Source organism: Pygocentrus nattereri, chromosome 6 (assembly GCF_015220715.1).
Source record: "Pygocentrus nattereri isolate fPygNat1 chromosome 6, fPygNat1.pri, whole genome shotgun sequence".
Classification (NCBI taxonomy): domain Eukaryota; kingdom Metazoa; phylum Chordata; class Actinopteri; order Characiformes; family Serrasalmidae; genus Pygocentrus; species Pygocentrus nattereri.
Window position 1 is genome coordinate 29052407 of NC_051216.1, and position 19188 is coordinate 29071594.

At 39.2% G+C, this 19188-nt stretch overlaps 1 protein-coding gene across 2 annotated transcripts in view; it reads left to right on the plus strand.

Annotated features, from left to right (window-relative positions):
• Positions 1–17319, plus strand: part of cacnb4a (calcium channel, voltage-dependent, beta 4a subunit) — a 57319-nt gene extending 40000 nt beyond the window's left edge. For both annotated transcript variants that reach the window (XM_017709537.2, XM_017709538.2), the window contains 12 exons: positions 2869–2985; positions 4231–4353; positions 4807–4934; positions 7475–7551; positions 8076–8095; positions 8288–8368; positions 10072–10130; positions 10265–10374; positions 10521–10672; positions 11204–11299; positions 11419–11604; positions 12937–17319. In XM_017709537.2, coding sequence (XP_017565026.1) covers positions 2869–2985; positions 4231–4353; positions 4807–4934; positions 7475–7551; positions 8076–8095; positions 8288–8368; positions 10072–10130; positions 10265–10374; positions 10521–10672; positions 11204–11299; positions 11419–11604; positions 12937–13200 — 1413 coding nt within the window. In that variant the 3' untranslated portion in view covers positions 13201–17319. The remainder of the gene's footprint in view (positions 1–2868; positions 2986–4230; positions 4354–4806; positions 4935–7474; positions 7552–8075; positions 8096–8287; positions 8369–10071; positions 10131–10264; positions 10375–10520; positions 10673–11203; positions 11300–11418; positions 11605–12936) is intronic.
• The last annotated feature ends 1869 nt before the right edge of the window (positions 17320–19188 follow it).

The window sequence follows — 19188 nt, forward strand, 5'->3', positions numbered from 1 at the left end:
TTCCATTGTCTGCATTGCAAATAGTTATTTTATTTATTACTCAATATTATGAGAGAACCTACTGAGTCTTCTGAGTTTGATATGATATGTCTACAATGCTAATGCTATGTTTTCTTTTGGTAATATTTTATCTTACAGCTCCCTGCATGCATGTCCTAACCATGAGTATTTTTAAAAAACAGGATTTTAGGCCAAAAATAATGGTGCCAAAAGGTTTAATGCTGTAAAAGGGACACTTTTGGTACTTTTTAATTTAATTTTTAAAGGAATGCATCTGTAAGGTTTCCAACACAGTCAGACACTCGCAGATGAAGGTTACCAAAAGGGCTTTACTGAAATAAACAGAGTTCCAGGTCATAGTCAAAAAAGCAGGCAGAGTTCAATTCCAAGATCAGAGCGAATAGGAAACAAATCCAAAGAGCAGGGCAAAAGAGCATAAACCGGAAAACGAACAGCATGAGGTCATACACGACATATACCACAATAGAAAAACCGCTCAGTAGATCAACACAGAGCGAATCAGTGCCTTGCAACTATTCTAAGCTTTAGCCCGGGCTATATACTGTTCTAGGTATATCATATGATGCAATACACAGGTGATGCTTATCAATATTTCAGAGACCTGGAGCGCTGATAGGGGCACTGAGTCACATGGTTTGTCATGTGATCTCCGAGAGGAATCTGGGAGATCGAGTCCGTATCCACAAGGGGATCAGGAGGCTGCATGACAGCATCAGAAGAACAAAATCCCCTTGGCTCAAAATGCACTGCCCTTTGGCTTCTATTATAAGTATGTTTTGAGTCAGCAAGTTTTTTGTTATTTTATACAACTCTGAATTATTGTCTGTGGTAACTATTCTACAGATACAGCAGAAAGAATCTAAATATGCTTGTATATTCCTTTAAAGAAACATCCCTTAAGAGGTTCCTTAGGGTTATTTTGCACAAGTTATGTCCTGTGTTAGTACATGAATGTATTAGTAATAATCAGTTTGTTACTTGTCAACAAATTGCAATGCAGTTTAAATTTAAGAATGAATAGACAACACCTGCACAAGAGAACAAGACTACAAAGCAACACAAGAAATACAACTCAGTGAGGGTCGTAAACAGTGTTTAAGCTAAAACTATAAAATTACTTAGAGGGAACGATGCAGTTTTTGTGCGTGTGTATGTGTGTGTGTGTGTGTGTGTGTGTGTGTGTGTGTGCATGCATGGGTAAAGGCAGGGAGATTCCTCCCACGCAATCATCCATCAGTGAACTGCAGCAAGTCCAGTGTTTCTCACACACACCACACATAAGCCACAACTCAGTAATTACTTCAGTTCGAAAGAGCTGCATATACAGGAGCGCAGTGTTGTCCTCTTGATCAGTGGTAAATGCTGACGTTCATTCATACATTAAAAATCAGCTCAGTGTTAACAGGGAGGGCTATGCTATCACTGTGCTGTTAGGATCATTTTATCTAAATGTTCAGTAGTGGTGGAAGATACAGCAAAACCATAATATCATGATACTAGAAGACATTTTCACAGTACATATTGCAATATTTGTTGCAACAGACCAAAAACAGTAGTACCAAAAATGATTGAATGAAAATGATATTTCTTCTTCTATGCATTATTACATCCGATCAAACAGAACGAATTTAGCATCATTGAGGTTGAAATTATCTGAAAATGAGGTGAAACCGTACACAGCTAAGTCAAATGGGAGGTTAAAACTTCTTAATTATGACATGCCATTGTTCCATGTTCCAGAAATACTGACTCTATCCTCGATATACTCAGAAAAGTGTCCTGACATAATTTACAAATAAGGATAGCATATTGTCATATCATTGTCAAAATAATAAAAGCAATTTGTTTATTGTAAATGGTAGTTACAACACTTGGAATGATTGGTGAAACAATCTAATTTGCTAATTTTGCAAAAGTTTGATGTCTAAATGTTAAATCTTTAGTTTTCAACTGGAGCTTCAAGGCTAATATTGCTAACACACTAGCCTAGCCAATATTCACCCAAATTTTCTGTAAATACATGCCCACGTCTCTCTATCTGCTTGCACAGATTGCGCATGCTTGTTGATGTTGTTTAGGACACAGTGTGATTTACTGTGAACTACAAAAATGCACAAAACCTCATTGTATTTTAGACAAGAGTCCCACTCCCCTTGCATGTAGCATGTCATGCAGGCATGTGTATGATAAAATACATACATTGATTTCTGTTGCTTCTAATCATAAACACATAAATAGCCACAGGCCTGCATGACGTACTTGTGTGCAAAGAGGAGTTGGAATGTGGTAAAATTGGCACATCATTCAGCTACACAGTGAAATTTGTATAATTCACAGTAAGTAGTACGGTGTCCTAAACCGCTATGCTTTTTAAGTGAGTTGAGAAAACTTTTGATGGATTCATTTGGGTGATGGAAAAATTTGGGTGGCTATTGACTTCTGGTGTTTGTTAGCTGTATTGGCCTCATAGCACCAGCACTACACTAAGAAACAAAATTTGGACACCAAAACATTTTTTAAAGCTGTAGCAGCAATAAATAACTACTTATTAATAATGCATTGCTACTGAAGTGTGGATTTTTACAGACATAATAACATGAATGTTAGCACTCCGCATTGGTTTTGGGAGGAGCAGCATCATCATGATTTAAAAAGTAGTCATTGACATTCAGATTTGTAAAATAAGCAATGACTACATGTAGTTTCATGCACTTGGTCCCAGTTCTGTGGAGGCTGTGACTGTAGTCATTAGTAACACCCTGTACTTTCTAAAAACAAGGCCATGTTGGAACAATACAGGTATCTGAGCTGTGAGGTGGATGTAACAGTGAGTCACTGTGTTTGCAGGGTTCAGCTGATTCCTACACTAGCAGGCCGTCTGACTCAGATGTGTCTCTGGAGGAGGAGCAGGTCGGCCGTCAGGAGCGAGAGCAGCAGGCCACGGTGCAACTCGAGAGGGCAAAGGTCAGACAGTCACACCTACTCATCCTTTTTTGTGCCACACATCATTCAGAAATGCTATTAAGCATGTCTTGGATTTGATATTTATATTGCTCTTGCCATGCATGCTCATGCATTGTTAACCCATTTGTAAGCTGACTTCCATTCAGTGCTTAAATTGTGATGTGTGAGATGTGGAGGCAGGACGCGTGCACACAGTTTGTTTACTGGAGTTAATGTGCAGTGAACTGGCAGAGACGTAACACGCTGGGAGATCTGTGAAAGACACCAAAAGCAGACTAAGCTCAATAAAAAGACAAGGAAATATACAAGACACAAAAACAAACACAAGGCATGAACAGATGGACTGACTAAAGGGACAGATACAAAAACAAACCACACAGACTACTAGCCAGTATACACTGACAGACAGGGCTACACAGAGACTAAGGTGAAACACAAGAACTTCATATACTATATGTCCAAATGTTTGTGGACACCAGCTCCTCTGAAATTAAGGCTATTAACAAGAAGTTTGTCCCCCTTTGCTACAGTAACAGCCTCTACTCTTCCAAGAAGGCTTAACACCAGCTGTTGGAACATTGCTGTGAGGATGTGATTGCATTCAGCCTCTAGAGCATTAGTGAGGTCAGATACGGATGTTGGATGATTAGCTGTGGATCACGAATGCCTGTCGAGCTCATCCCAAAGGTACTGGATGGTGCCCCATTACTCCAGAGAACAAAGTTCCACTGCTCCACATCCAAGTGCTGGGAGGCTTTATATCCCTCTAACTGGTGCTTGATATTAGAGATGGTGACCTTGCGCTCATGAGCAACTGCTCCAGAGCATCTCATTCTATTAGCCATGCTTTTCTAAGGTATAGCATGTACATGTGCAAGCTGTGTGTGTGCAAAAGAACCCCTGTGTCAGCAAAGGGAACACTTTAGAGTATCCATATGCCCTAATTAGAAAAGCATCTTGATACTTTGGAAAAATTATGTTTATAAAGAACTGGAAAGAGAGCTGGTGGTGATAAAGACAATAAAGGGGTAAGTGACGCAGGCATGAAGTGAGAATGATCAGCAAAGGACAAGGTTAGGAGCACAGCAGAGACGGTATGGGAAGAATGTGAGAATATGTCTGTAAAAACTCTTGTTTATCCTTGATTTCCATGTAGTCACTGAACATCAGTAATCTTTAGGACATGAACAAACAAATGAGCTTACAAAAGAGTTATTTAACTAAAGGAGGCACTCTGTGTTCCAGGCCAAAGCAGTGGCCTTCGCAGTGAAAACAAACGTCAGTTACTGTGGGGCTCTGGATGAGGACGTTCCTGTGGCTGGAACTGCCATTTCTTTTGATGCTAAAGACTTTCTGCACATCAAAGAGGTAAAGATACACTCTTAAAAAAAGAGAAGGTACCACAGAGGGTTCTTTCAGTGATGCCATAGAAGAACCACTTTGGTTCCCTAAAAAAACCCATGTTTAGTGTAAAGAACTTTATGAAGGTATCAAGGACCTTCACTTAATGTAAAAGGTCTTTAATTTAGCCGTTTTTTTTTAGAGCCTTTACGTTACGTAGAAGATCTTTAAATGTTAAATGATTTTATCAAGCACAAACGTTTTATTTATAATAGCTAAAGAACCATCCACTCATAGGGTCTTAAGGGAACCAAAAGTGTTTCTTCTGTGGCATCCTGTAAAGAACCCATTATGGAACCTCTAGAGTAGTAAGTTGGGATTTAAAACTACAGCACTAAGGGTTTGTGGTTCCTCTGTTTTTATTGGTTATTATCTTGTAGAAAATTGAACTAATTCCCAATTTTCTGTATGTTTCCATAGAAGTACAACAATGACTGGTGGATAGGGCGACTGGTGAAAGAGGGCTGTGATATTGGTTTTATTCCCAGCCCTTTAAAACTGGAGAACATCCGTCTCCAGCAGGAGCAGAAGAGAGGACGCTTCCATGGGTAAGAGTACTTTCAGCCTAACAGTGTCCACTTGTACTTTCCTCACTGCATTCTGCCGCACTGTATCTCAGTGCTCACCACTGGTGGGCGTTTCTATGTCGTTATGGAAATGAAGGAACCTTTCTGAACATATCTGGGGCAGTAAACAATCTGATACAGTGTTTGCTGTTGCACAGCAGCTTACAATGAGTGAATGAGAATGATTTTTTTTTTTAGAATGCATCAGTCGTCTACAAAAGCTAGAAAATCAGCCCCCTCAATCTCACTAGCAAACTAGCCACCTTAGCAAGTAATTGATAAGCTCTGTATGGTTTAATTTTGCCGCATCACTCGAAACATGTAAACTTCATGCAAAAAACGTCTTTCCTTCAAATCTTTGTTGTCAACAGTTCTGTAGAAAGACAGACGTTTTCATTATTATGTAAAAATGTGATGGATTCATTAAAGAGAAAGAAAGCAACTCATATAAATCTTGATACATTGAACAGTACATTAAATATCACACGATATCTAATTGTAATCCAAAAATATTTGAAAGTTTAGAGGAACATATAAATAAAATATAAATAATAGGACAGTGGGCTACACAGAATAGGAAAATCCATTGCATTTAAGTAATAATAGATTTCTAAGGAGCATTTCTGTTATGTAACATGTAAGAATGATTACACATTTGGTTGTTTTTGTTCTTAGAAAAATACTTGTTGTTCCTAATTTTAGTTTAGTCTTTTTTTTTGCTCCTCCAGTCTGATACAGAGACCAAATTCTCTTTCAGGTCTGTCTAAAGTTGATTTTTTTTGTGCCCAGAATGGATACGTGCATTTAGCTTTGACCCCTTTCCACTATTTTTGCAGAGGCCATATATTATTATCATTTTAAATTGAACTGTTTTCTATAGCTGAAACGCGGAGTGATGAGGCGGACGCATGTGTGGAGGTAAGCGACTTTTATTAAGGGCAAATCCAGGGTCGTGGTCAAAACGGTCCAGGGTCAAAGAGCCAATACGGACAGATTGGGGTTCAGATATGACAAACTATAAACAGATTCAAACAGGGCAAGGACATACAACAAAGACTGATACATTCATACAAAGACCGGCAAACACTAAGGGCAAACACAGGGCTTAAATAACAAAGGGCAACAAGGGACAGGTGAACACAATCAGGGGCGGAGTAACCAAACAGGGGGCAGGACTTAAACCAAAACAAACGCACATGGACTAAACCAAAACGCGAACACATGGACAGGACTGGGAGGGGCCAATTGTGACAATAGCTTAATTTATTAATTCGTTTGTTTGAAAAACAGTTTAAAAGTAGCGCTCTAATGCAGCCAGCTAACCAGTTTTAGGGGACTATGGCATCCATATGCTTTATGTTATGAATGTAATGTGTAGTGTAAACTTATTTGGCCTCACAGAGAAATACAGATTTTTTTTTTTTGTATATTAATATCTGACAGTGAAATTAGGACCATCACAGTTTCCTGACCATTATGACGCATGAACTGAATCTGTGAATGAAACCTGACTTGCGGGGTTCCCTGTCAACATCTGTGTTCTGTGTTGAGTCATGCACTAGTCATCCCTCACCTTTTCGACTGTTTGTTGTTCTGTAAAAGAAGTGTAGCTGTAACCTAATGATGTACAGGGTTATTTTTGGGTCTGTACAAACTGTGTTGAGCGTCAATCTTTTCAAGCACTCTCTTCAGCAAGGAAATGGCATTTGTTTGAACAGTCATGCTTTCATGTTGACCTGGTTACAACTTTTAGTGTGATGATTATTATTATAATTATTTTCATTTATGTTTGTGTCAATTTTTCCATCACCTTCCCTGCGAAATAAATATGGTTAAAGGTACACAATATGGCCAAGAATATGTGGACACCTGACCACCACACCTAGAGAAGCTTATTGGACATCCCATTATAAAACTATAAAAATGGGTTTGGCCCCATTTACCACTGTAACAGCCTTCATGCTTCTGTGAAGGCTGTGTGTCTAAGGGAATTTGTGCCCATTCATTCAAAACAACATTTGTAAGGTTGGGCAATAAACAGTGTTCAGTGGTATTGAGGTCAGGGCTCTGTGCAGGCCACTGGAGTTCCTCCACACTACACTCATAAAACCATGTGACTATGCATGCCTGTAGGAGGTGTTCTTGCATCCACCAAACCCAGATTTGTTCATCAGACAGACAGATAGTGAAGTGTGATTCATCACTCCAGAAAACACGTGTCCACTGCTCCAGAGTCCAGTGGCAGTGTGCTTTACACCACCCTAGCCGATGCTTGACATTGAGCATTGTGAATTTAGGCTTGTATGCGGCTGTTCAACCATGGAAACTCATTTGATGAAGCTCCTAGTGCACCGTTCTTGTGCTGATGTTGCTTCCAGAGGCAGTTTGGAACTCTGTTGTGAGCAAAACAACAAAGGATTGATGATTTTTACATGCAACACACTTCAGCACTCTGTGAAATTCACTTAATGAATTTATGGTGTCCATAACATCGTGCTCTGCTGTCCATTCTGCCCCCACAGGAAGTCCAGTGGGAACTCCTCCTCCAGTCTGGGAGAGATGGTGTCCGGCACCTTCAAACCTAACCCTCCCTCTGCTGGTAAGCACAGTTCATGCTGAAAGTCTTAGATGCTGTGGGCCTGATGTACTGATAGACTTTCTTAAACAATGGCAGCAGAATATTTGCCATCAGAATAACACTGGCAGGTGCTCTTATCCAGAGTGACTTACCATTTGATCATTTTCTTTACATAGGTAGGCGAAGGTAGTGTTAGGAGTCTTGCCCAAGGACTCTTATTGGTATACTGTAGGTGCCTGCCCAGGCAGGGATTGAACCCCAGTCACCAGTGTAGAAGGCAGAGGTTTAACCCATTACATTATTATTACACAATATTGTAGACACAATATCTGCAGTCTTCATAAATCAGATGTTATATTCAGGCACATTGTGTACATATTACAGTCATTTTAAGGCATATTTTGCATTGCGTAAGATCACTTTTAGGGTCACTGATAACAATAATAATCTGGTGCTATGCTATTTTTTATTAAGGAAGGTGCCTGAGATCCAAAGAGATTATGTAATTGTAATTATATTTACAATTCTTTTTTTGCATTCCACAGCAAAACAGAAGCAGAAAGTGGTATGTAACAGTTTGCTAAACATTTCCATCAGGAAATTTTAGAAAGCAGCCCAAATATAGCAGTTTGCTTCCAGGGCTTTTCTTTCATGTCACTCAAACAGCTCATTACAGAGTGATGCCATAGAACATATTGTACAAGTCTTTGTTTGTGTCAGTAAACAGCTTTTACTGACTAAATGTGTTATGTTACAGGCTGAGCACATTCCTCCTTATGATGTTGTCCCCTCCATGAGGCCAGTGGTTCTGGTTGGACCTTCTCTAAAGGGATATGAGGTAGGCATCATCCCTCAAGATGTTCCTGCTTTGTCTGTGTATTTAGACATGCTAAAGGGATCTCAGAAGGAACAGGGCATCTTTCTTTAAGCGCCGAGGGAGAGGGGAACTCGGACTGTCACTGAATAGCAGTCATCTTCTCCACATTGTGTTGCCAAGGCAACAACCTCCTGGGTACAGCACGCCATAGTCTCAAAAGTGGAGCATGTTTTGAAATTAGAAGCAGAGAAAATCAACAAAAAAGCCCCAGATATCACTGTGACAATAATGCATTTGCTTTAGTGAGCACTCTGAGCATGAGAGAAATGCTGGAGAACTGGTTTATCACTTTATGGAGGTTGCAAATGTCTCTAGAGCTTAAAAGGAGAATGAGAGAAAAAGCAAGCATGGCGAAAGACAAAGAAGCAAATAACATGGAATTAGAGGTGCAGCTGTAGAAGGGGGCAGGAGTTGCTATGTTTATACAGTATGTATTGTTTGGATTTATTTAAGCCATTTACTCTTGACCTTAAATAGATCTCAGACTCTCAGTGAATGTAGCTAAGACAGGGCTATTAGGGCAAATTATGAGCTGTCCCCAAACCTTTTTTAATGTACATGTAAGAATGTTTTCAATTCAGCAACAGTGCAAAACTGTACGAAAATAGTACACATGCTCCTTGTAGCATGTAATTGTGTTATAGTAGCTAAATACAGGTATTTTTGGTGGAGGGGTGGTGATCATTAGTCCTGTACTGTCCATTAATGGAGACCAAAAATATTCTACATGTGATGTGCTTTATTATGTCCGCAATGTGTGTCACCAAAATCCTCAAAAATGTTATACTGAAGTGTAAATAATCCCATTTAACACCTAAAAAGGTAAACATTTCAAGACAGATTGTGGAATTATTTCCATGAATAAATATTAATTAGCCACCACTTGCTGTAGGCAAAGACTGCCGTACTGGCATAAAGCCTGTTTCATGGGGGTGGATCATGCTGGACATTAGCAGTTCAACATGGGTTGCTGGAACTTTTGCTAATAAATTATAGTTGGCATAAAACTGAGTGGTTGGGCACTGAGAGTCGTGCTTTGCTTCATCTTGTTTTATGGCTTCATTGCTGGCTTTGTCAAGGGAAGGGATAATTTGCACAAAATAAACTTTAATATCCTGACCCTCCTGAGTTTAAATAGGACGTTATTTGACCACAAATGCACGAGCTCATAATCACGTTCCAAATAGCAATGTTGCCTTGCCTGTAATCGTTGAGGCGAGAGAGAAATAAAAGTGATAAAACAGAGTCAGACAGATAGTCAGTTAGTTACTCAGTCAGTTATTCAGTCAGATGTTATGTTATGTCAAGTCCGGTCCATGAGATGCTTTGCATCTAAACATGAATGACATTGAGCAGATATTGTAAAGGCAGTAGTGTTGGATTTAAAGTTGAGTTCAAGGCATGAGGGGATCTTTTCAGAATGTCCTGATGACATTGACTAGATCTGTTTACCAGGTTGTTCTTCTTTTCCATTTCTGACTTACTATACTATACTATACTATACTATACTATACTATACTATACTATACTATACTATACTATACTATACTGATACTGTAGTGTTTTCTCAATGTCTACTTATGTTTTACTGGCTTTCATTCTTTACCTTTCCATCACTCCATTCATGTCTTCTCTCTAACCTTCATCTGGGGGCTTGTACTCAGGTGACAGATATGATGCAGAAAGCTCTCTTTGACTTCCTGAAGCACAGATTTGATGGCAGGTGAGGTGCCTTCAGTTTTCCAGAGGAGGCTGTTTTGGTTTCCGTCCTTTAGCTCCAATTATGTGTTACCTTTGTGTTGTGAATGATCTTAGATACATAATTTTCACAGTATGGCTTTTTTGTGCCAATCATAGGATATCTATTACAAGAGTGACTGCAGACATCTCTTTAGCAAAGAGATCTGTGCTAAACAACCCTAGCAAGAGAGCCATCATTGAAAGATCCAACACCAGGTCAAATCTGGGTATGTTCTAGCTTTCAGTTTTTATTCATTTGTAAATAAATAGACAATTTTTAGGAACTATCAGTATTTTACAGTCAAACATTCATCATTAACATGTAATACAAAAGTATAAGTCCATAAGAAAGCTTATCTGTCTTGTGTTCCAGCTGAAGTTCAGAGTGAGATTGAGAGGATCTTCGAACTGGCCAGGTCTCTTCAGCTGGTTGTGCTGGACGCTGACACAATCAACCATCCAGCCCAGCTCATTAAGACCTCACTAGCACCTATTATCGTCCATGTGAAAGTGTCCTCTCCCAAGGTGAAAAGTGCATTACTGCCAAAGATCTCTTCTACACGCAGCTGCTTATCTCCTAAAGCAAAAAGCTGTCCAGTGCGTGCAGTATCACAGTTTTCTCAGTAATGTGTTGCTGCCCTCTTCTGGTTTCAAATCGCATGCAGTTCACTGATCAGTTATTTAAGGTACACACATAAAAAAGATGGTTCACATTTTCTGATGCTATGTAGAACCCTTTTCAAAAAGCTTCCATGCACAGGACCATGCACAGCATATTCTCAATCAATCTAAAGAACTTTTTCCTGATGCAGAGAACACTTTATTGTGTTCATGGTTTTATATATATATATATATATATATATATATATATATATATATATATATATATATATATATATATATATATAAAGAGCCATCTTTTTTTGTGTAGCTTCAACACAATTAGTGTTTATAGATCATACCGCCTGGAATTTGTTATGAGTGCACAAAAATAATCAACTATGCTTTTTATGATAATGGAACTTTTATGGAACTTAGTTTTTCCTGTGTTAACAGGTCTTACAGCGACTGATCAAATCGCGTGGGAAGTCACAGAGCAAGCACCTGAATGTACAGTTGGTGGCTGCAGATAAATTGGCTCAGTGTCCTCCAGTCAGTTTCCAAATACTACAACACATACAATTGATAATAATAGCTTCCATGTCTCCCTTTATAATATTATGTCTTTATAATATTCTAACTCACTGTAATGCTCCTGTGTCCCAATACAGGAAATGTTTGACATCATTTTGGATGAGAACCAGCTGGAGGATGCCTGTGAACACTTGGCAGAGTACCTGGAGGCCTACTGGCGAGCAACACACACCTCTCTGAGCACTCCACTCAACCCTCTACTGGGACGCAACCTGGGGTCCACTGTCCTCTCTCCATACCCCACAGCAATCTCTGCTCTGCAGGTCAGCACAGCAACTTTCCATTTTATTTATTTCTTTATCTACTGTTTTTCATTTCTAATAATGTGATTTGTGAATGCTGTTGTGTTTATAAAGAACATGATCTTACAAAGCTGAGCAATCTGAGATTACTGTTCAGTTTGTGTCACATACTACCATTTTGAACAATAAAGCACATGAATAGGAATATATACTCACTGAGCACTTTATTAGGAACACTATACTAATACTGGGTTAGGGCTTCCCTTTGCTGTCAAACCAGTTCTTTATGGCATGGATTCCAAACATTATGTTGGAAACATTACTATGAAATTCTGGCATCATACAAGTCCTGCAGTTTTTTCAGATGCACCTTCTTGCTCCCAATCTCCCATTCTAACACATCCCAAAGGTGTTCTGTTGGATTTAGACCTGGTGACTGGAAAGGCCACTGAAGAACACTTAACTCATTGACATGTTGATGAAATCAGTTTGAGATGACTTTTGTTTGGTGACATGGTGCATTATCATGCTGAAAGTAGCCATTAGAAGATGGCAAATTGTGGCCATAAAGGGATGCACATGGTCAACAGACAATACTTAAATAGGCTGTGACATTCAAGTAATGATTGATTGGTATTAATGGGCCCAAAGTGTACCAAGAAAACATCCATACCGTTACACCATCTCTGCCAGCTTGGTCTGCTGACACAAGGCTGGATGGGTCATTTATTCATGCTGTTGGTGCCAAAGTTTGACGTAATATAGTAATATAGCAATCATTAAATGACTTTACTCTTGCCAACAGGAATATGCACACAGGGTAACTCCTCTGGTAGCAGATTTAAACCAACAAACTTTATTTTTTGGGCGCTGTACCAGGCCTGTTGGGTTCATTTGTTTAAATTATGACTTTTGAGGAGTAATTAACCCTCAGAGACTCTCTGTAGCAAAATTGAACAATTGTTTAAAGTAATTATGCCTCTATTTCTTCTGTCACTAATCCACATATCCAAACAGTTCACAATCTAAACTATATCATAATTTCATTTGTGATGAAATGTGTAGTATTCTAGCAAGAAAATTAAAATGTCTCTGAGCATTAAAAATATCTCAAAGTAATGGACTGTGAAAGCTTTTGCCACGTAACACATTAAGAGTAACGGAGTAAGATTATATTTCTGTAAACATATGGAATATAATGGAAAAAGCTCTTCGGTTAAACTAAATAAAATATCTTGTTTTGTGCTGTTGTTGGCAAATTGGCCATATAAAAAAACCCTACTGCTGTTTTGCATTCATACGTGTGACCTGCGTTGTGTTTTGGTTCTAAAACCTTTGTGTTGTTCTCATCAGGGCCAAAGAAATAGAAACAGCAATCATGTCAATGACCATTCCCCAATCGAAAGGCGCAGTCTGATGACCTCAGACGAAAACTACCACAACAACGAGCGGCAGCGGAAGAGTCGCAACCGTCTGTCGTCCACATCCCAGCAGAGCCGAGACCACTACCCACTGGTGGAGGAGGACTACCACGACCCCTACCAGGACACGTACAAACCCCACCGCAACCGGAGCTCTCCGGGGGGATACAGCAACGACTCTCGCCACAGGCTCTGAGTCCAGCCTCCACACCTCTACAGCCACAGTTCCAGTGTCTTGTGTTGAGTCCTTTTTCTGAAGTATAGTACCTTGTATTCTCTCTGACACTGGTTCCCTCCAATGGGCTGTCTAACCTTCTGCATAGATCTGGCCACTTTTGCCTTTCATTATGAGGCTGTTGTCTGCAAAGTGTTTGCAAAAGAATTTGGAGGTCCTCTAGTTAGGAAATACCCTACTGAGAGAGGGAAATTATGGTACTGAAACTGGACAGGTGATTATTAGTTGACTGTCTAGTAAATAATTCCACAGGGTCCATGTCCAGGTCATATGGTCTTCTAGCTCTTCATAAGTCCTGTCCTCTACGTTTGAAGGGCCTGCTGTCAAGGCATGCTTGTTTGAGCCCTGTACCAGTGCCAGCATGCAGAAATGCCACAGCGCCAGGAGTCTCCAATAAACCCAGAGCCTTTTTGCACGTTTTCAGCAGACAGTGGAAACAGAGTTTACAATCCAGGGTGGTAAAACAATGACGTTAGACTTGATTTGGAGGTACTCAGGTACAGAACAGATCACATGTGCCAAAATGTTGTGTTTTTTGACCTCAAATTCACCCTGCTTTCCAAAGGCCTGTCCACTTTTCAGAGTAGCATTGTTCAATTTCTGATGAACTCTCAACAAGTTGCATTCTCTGCTAGGACAAAGTACTCCCTATCAATGTAGAATGCTCATTCTGTTTTTCCGCAAGTTGTGTCCCATATTTCTAGTGCATAATTCTGAATATTGTATGGTTGTTTTGATTTTTCTGATATTTGGCAACAAAACAACCTGTTCATTCAGTAATAAATGCTACTCTTGTGAACAGGACCAGGCCGACCTTATCCAGAGTGTCCTGCAGACCCCATTCAGGTTCACAGATGCTTATTTTCTGATCAAACCTATTTGTACAGCAGAGTATGAGAAATGAAAAAGCAGAAATCAAACTCTATGAACTCAGCGGTGCCCTACACAGTATACAAGTCGTATAATTACAAGTTAGCATACTTAAAATGACAAAAGTCAAATGTAAGAGCCTAGTCCATACATTTGTCTAGGTTCTTTATGGTCAGATTTGTAATTACTCAGTATGTGCCAATGAAGAGTCATATTATTGTTACTTTGTTACAGTTCATTTTTCAAATGCTGCTCTCTATGCCGTTATGCATCTGAAAACACTAAAGTTTGGGCGGAAATTAGATAAAAAGTTTTGTCATTTGGCATGGCAGGCTGAAAATGGGGATGTAGTTTTAGATGTGATTTAGCTGTACCTATTTTTGATAGAACAAAGCCCCACTCAGCACGTTGTTGATGTTGAATACTGATTACGTGTAGATTAATGATGCTAACTTATTCATTTCTTCTCACAGAGAAGAGTACTGTACAGCAAGTGTCCTGTGATAGTAATAGCACATCCTGTAATGTGATTGCACTTTTAGCTTAAGAGTAGAGGGGAGTCAGCTCGAAGAGTAGATTGGGCATCCTGACGTCCTGATAGTTTTAGGATTATCTAACATGTATATGGACAAAGTTAAGGGAGCAATAAGCAGTGTTTAACCTCATATAAAGCATTAATATAATCTAAATAGGTATTAGTATTATTTCATTTTATTTAGTAGGCAGTGGCCTACAAATGGTAGGAAATGACCTTCGCTTGCAAGTGATCATGTAGGTTACATTCTGTCCTGATGTGACTGTAGATCGTAACACTATGGACAGCCTTACTACTTGCATGAGTATAACACAGAAGGGTTACTTATTGCTTGGTTATCTCATATATTATTTCTATGTACCCTTGATTTAACTTATGCATAATCTTTGAACAAGACAGTAAAAACTGAGTAGTTCTTGATAGTCTGGTGGTAGATTACAGTACACAGGATATTCCAATGACATTCAAACCACTTTAAGCAGTTTCTAAACCTGAGCCAGTTTAATACAGTGCAGTTGAGTAAAGTGCCCTTACTGTACTACCACTGCCGCTGCCATTCTAACTGACCGCTAGCATTAGATATTATATAGTAATTTATACTCAATATCTTACAGTACTTATCTGTACAATATCTTGTACAGGATACAGTAGTTTACCTTCGTATGTGCATTTTATGCATGTACAATATCTAATTATATGGGGCCTTGTACTGTATATACATTGGCAGTTAAAATAAATTGCAAAAATAACACACTTCATAAATTTCATGCTTGAAATAACCAACATTATCTCTTTTCAGTTTAAATTTCTTTCACACCTCCAGATCCCAGACAATGGAGACCAGAAGGCTGAGACCATGTGTGTCATTGCTTTAATTTTGCATTCTAATTTAAAACAAGTTATATTAACAGTATAATCATTTGAATGAAACGTAAAATCTTTGCAATATTTGCATGAATTTTAGAATTCCTTAGAATTTGATGTCCCTCTTTTTCTTTAATGACCGTGTGCACTTATGGATGAGTAGATCGAAACCATCTGAGAGTCTCAATGGAAGGAATCTGACCTTATCTACAAAATCCAAGATTTTCAGTGATCTCAGACTTTGGGACCCCACAGTATGTATCTACTGCTTTACTATGTAGTGGTCTCAGACTTTGGGACCCCACAGTATGTATCTACTGCTTTACTATGTAGTGGTCTCAGACTTTGGGACCCCACAGTATGTACCTACTGCTTTACTATGTAGTGGTCTCAGACTTTGGGACCCCACAGTATGTACCTTCTGCTTTACTATGTAGTGGTCTCAGACTTTGGGACCCCACAGTATGTACCTTCTGCTTTACTATGTAGTGGTCTCAGACTTTGGGACTCCAGAGTGTGTACCTACTGCTTCGCTGTATATTGGTCTCAGACTTTGAGACCCCAAAGTATTTACCTACTGCTTTACTATGTAGTGGTCTCAGACTTTGGGACTCCACATTGTCTACCTACTGCTTTACTGTACAGCGGACTTAAGACTCCCTGTTTGGTTTCCTAGAGTTATGTTCCTGCCGAGCTACATGTCTGTTTGCTGCGTTCACTTCATGTTTTCTAATGAGCTAAAAATACACAGTCAGAGCCATGGTGCTATACTGTGTGCATTCTAGTGTTAGGATTTTTGCTTTTACTGGTTGATGGAGTTTTGTTCAAAGCCAGGAATCCTCTTGGATGATTAAAACAAATGATCATAGAAAACCCTTTTGTTCCAACACTGAATAGATTTATTTAAGACAAACATGGTTATTAACTGAAGTCCCCACAGTTTATGCTGATATGTAATCATATGCCTGTTGTGTATTGTAGCTAATGCTCAGGGTCCCTTTTCTCATGCTGTCAGTTTGTGACATATCATGTTCATTTTGAACAAATTATTGCCACATCGTTAGTCTGCGTTTCACTTCAGTTGTTATGACGCTGTATAAACATGTTCCTTTTTTATTTCACTCTGTGCATTGCTTTCAAGGTTGTGTTTGATGACTATGCCTTAAATTTTACTGGTTAGATTTCTTGATTGACAGTACTCATTTTATGTTTGATGGAGTCTGAATAGTTAAAAAAAAAACACTCTTCCACATAAAGTCTATAGAGTTTTTAGGTTATAATGATAAGTGATGCGATGCAGACAGATGATGATCTCCCTTCAGATTCTACTGTAAAAATAAATCACTTTTTTTCCTGCTGCTTCTGTCCCAGTAAACCCAGCTTTATTCTGGCAACTCCTCTCTGCAGGGGACCTTTCCTTCTTGTAGGTTACAGTTCATGCACATTCATGAGAAGGCTTGTTAGTAATACAAATGGATGAATATATAATCTAGAATAAATGACAACCATTTACTATGCAAACGTGTACAGTGCTGCATGCTGACGCTTTACCTCCCTCTGCAACCTAGCAGCTTCATTGGAGTTCTGTTGAAATTGTGGTTTTATTATTTTCGTGAAGGTTGACGTTCGAGGCCAATGCAACAGTGCATGCATTCAGTTCCATTTCGATGAATCAAATGAAAGGAAAATGGTACGTTTTCGGAGAGGGTGGGGAAATATCTATGTAAAGAAAAAACAAAATGATCAAATGAATTGAGCTGCATTTGTTATCGTTTTCTTTTGTAAAATAAATTTGAGCCTATAAGATCTTATGCCTTGTATCTTTCTTCACCTCACTGCTGTGCACCTGCACTGTTTGAACAGTGTCCAAGCCAGGAGAAGTGAAGTGGGTGTCAGTATATTTGTTACAGCCCGATTGTGAGGATTTTATGAGCCAGCTCCTATATTAAGCCTGTGCATCAATGAGATTTTATAGCAAAACGGTCCAGATGTAAACAAGCAGCTGTATTGCTTCCATTCAGTGTGCATGCCTGAAACTGTCATTTATCGCACTGCTGCTCTTCCATCACTCTTGTATTCACCTCTAGCTCCATTTACTGCTGCGTTTTGGCTAACACACATATTCATGCTCCTCTCACATACACTATGGGCCTCGCCTCGGACTAATCACAGAGCTTAACACGTGATTCTCTTTTGTCTAGCGTTAGGCGTAATCTAGGTCTGGATTGGCCCTTTACATCCAAAAGCATCCAGACACCTTTTCTGACTGGTGAATCATCTGATTTAAGAGCGCACCGTTTGCTGACACAGGCATTTCATTGTGCACATACAGTTTATATAACCTCCTTAGTAAACCACTGTCAATTAAATGGGTCACTCTGGAGCAGCTGCACATGAGTCAGCTAGAGGGATATGAAGCCCACCGGCATCAATGTCATGTTGATTCAGATTCTCCAGGAGGACATTAGTGAGCAAAACACTTGCTAATATTCACAAGTGTTTCTTCTCTGAGAACATTAGTGAGGGAAGCACTTGCATTTGTTCAGTTCAACTAGGTTCATTTATTAGTCTGGAGATTAGTTCCATAATAACACACTGAACCTGTTTAAATAATGAACTTCATTACACCGGCATATGTAAAAGTTACTATATCACCATTTTGCTGTGAAGTTTTATCCAGAATGCACCCACAGTAAACACTAACATTAAAGCGTCTCAGCAGCACCGCACACACTTTCTGCAGAAGCATTGCAGTTCAGTTTATTTGTAGAACAAATTAAAATATGCCAAAATACAACAAAGACAGTACAGAAGTTGAAAGCTGTCAAGTTTCTCATCATTAAAAGACAATTTCAACGCAACACTTCCCTCTGTCATTTGTTTATACTGTAAATTTTTATAGAAGATCAGTTTTATAGAAACGAATACACTCATAAGATTACAGTGCCAAAAAGAGTTCTCTGCATGAAGCCACAGAAGAACCACTTTTGGTTCTTTGGTTTCAGTGGATGGTTCTTTAGAGGATCTGTTTTGTAAATGAGATGTGTGAGTGTGAGGAACCTTTATAAAGTTGACAGAACTTCCACATAATGTGAAGATTCCAGGAAGGAACTCTTAAATTTGTATTGAAAAGAATTATATTGTGTGAGCGTCCTTTAAAGCATAAAAAGGTTTCCAATGATCACAAATCTCCTTATCAAACACAGTTCTTTAGGACAGGGATTCCCAAACTGGGGCAGGGGGATGCTAAGGGGGGCCCACAGAAAAATCTCTGAAATTTCTCTATTTAGAAAGTTTTAATTCTGTGAGCTCATTAAAATGGTCATATATTCGGTCATATCGAAAAGTTGTACTTGTTTAATGTTATTAATATGGAAACGCCAGTCGATCACGATTCACAGCCAAATCTGTGGCCAATTCACGAGTTATCTGTATTGTCAGAAAAGAGGGTGACGTCTTTTGTATGTGCCTGTTAGAAATACCTGCAGAGGAAACTAGCAAGATAAATAAGATTCTGATACCTATGGTCCTCACCCATTACGAGGAAGTAATGACCTGGAGGGGGGGTGACTTTAAGAACTGCAACTTTAGTGAACCAAAAGTGGTTATTATATGGTACCGTTAAAAGAAACAGTTGGGGGCAGTCGTGGGCTGGAGGGTAGGGAACTGGCCCTGTGACC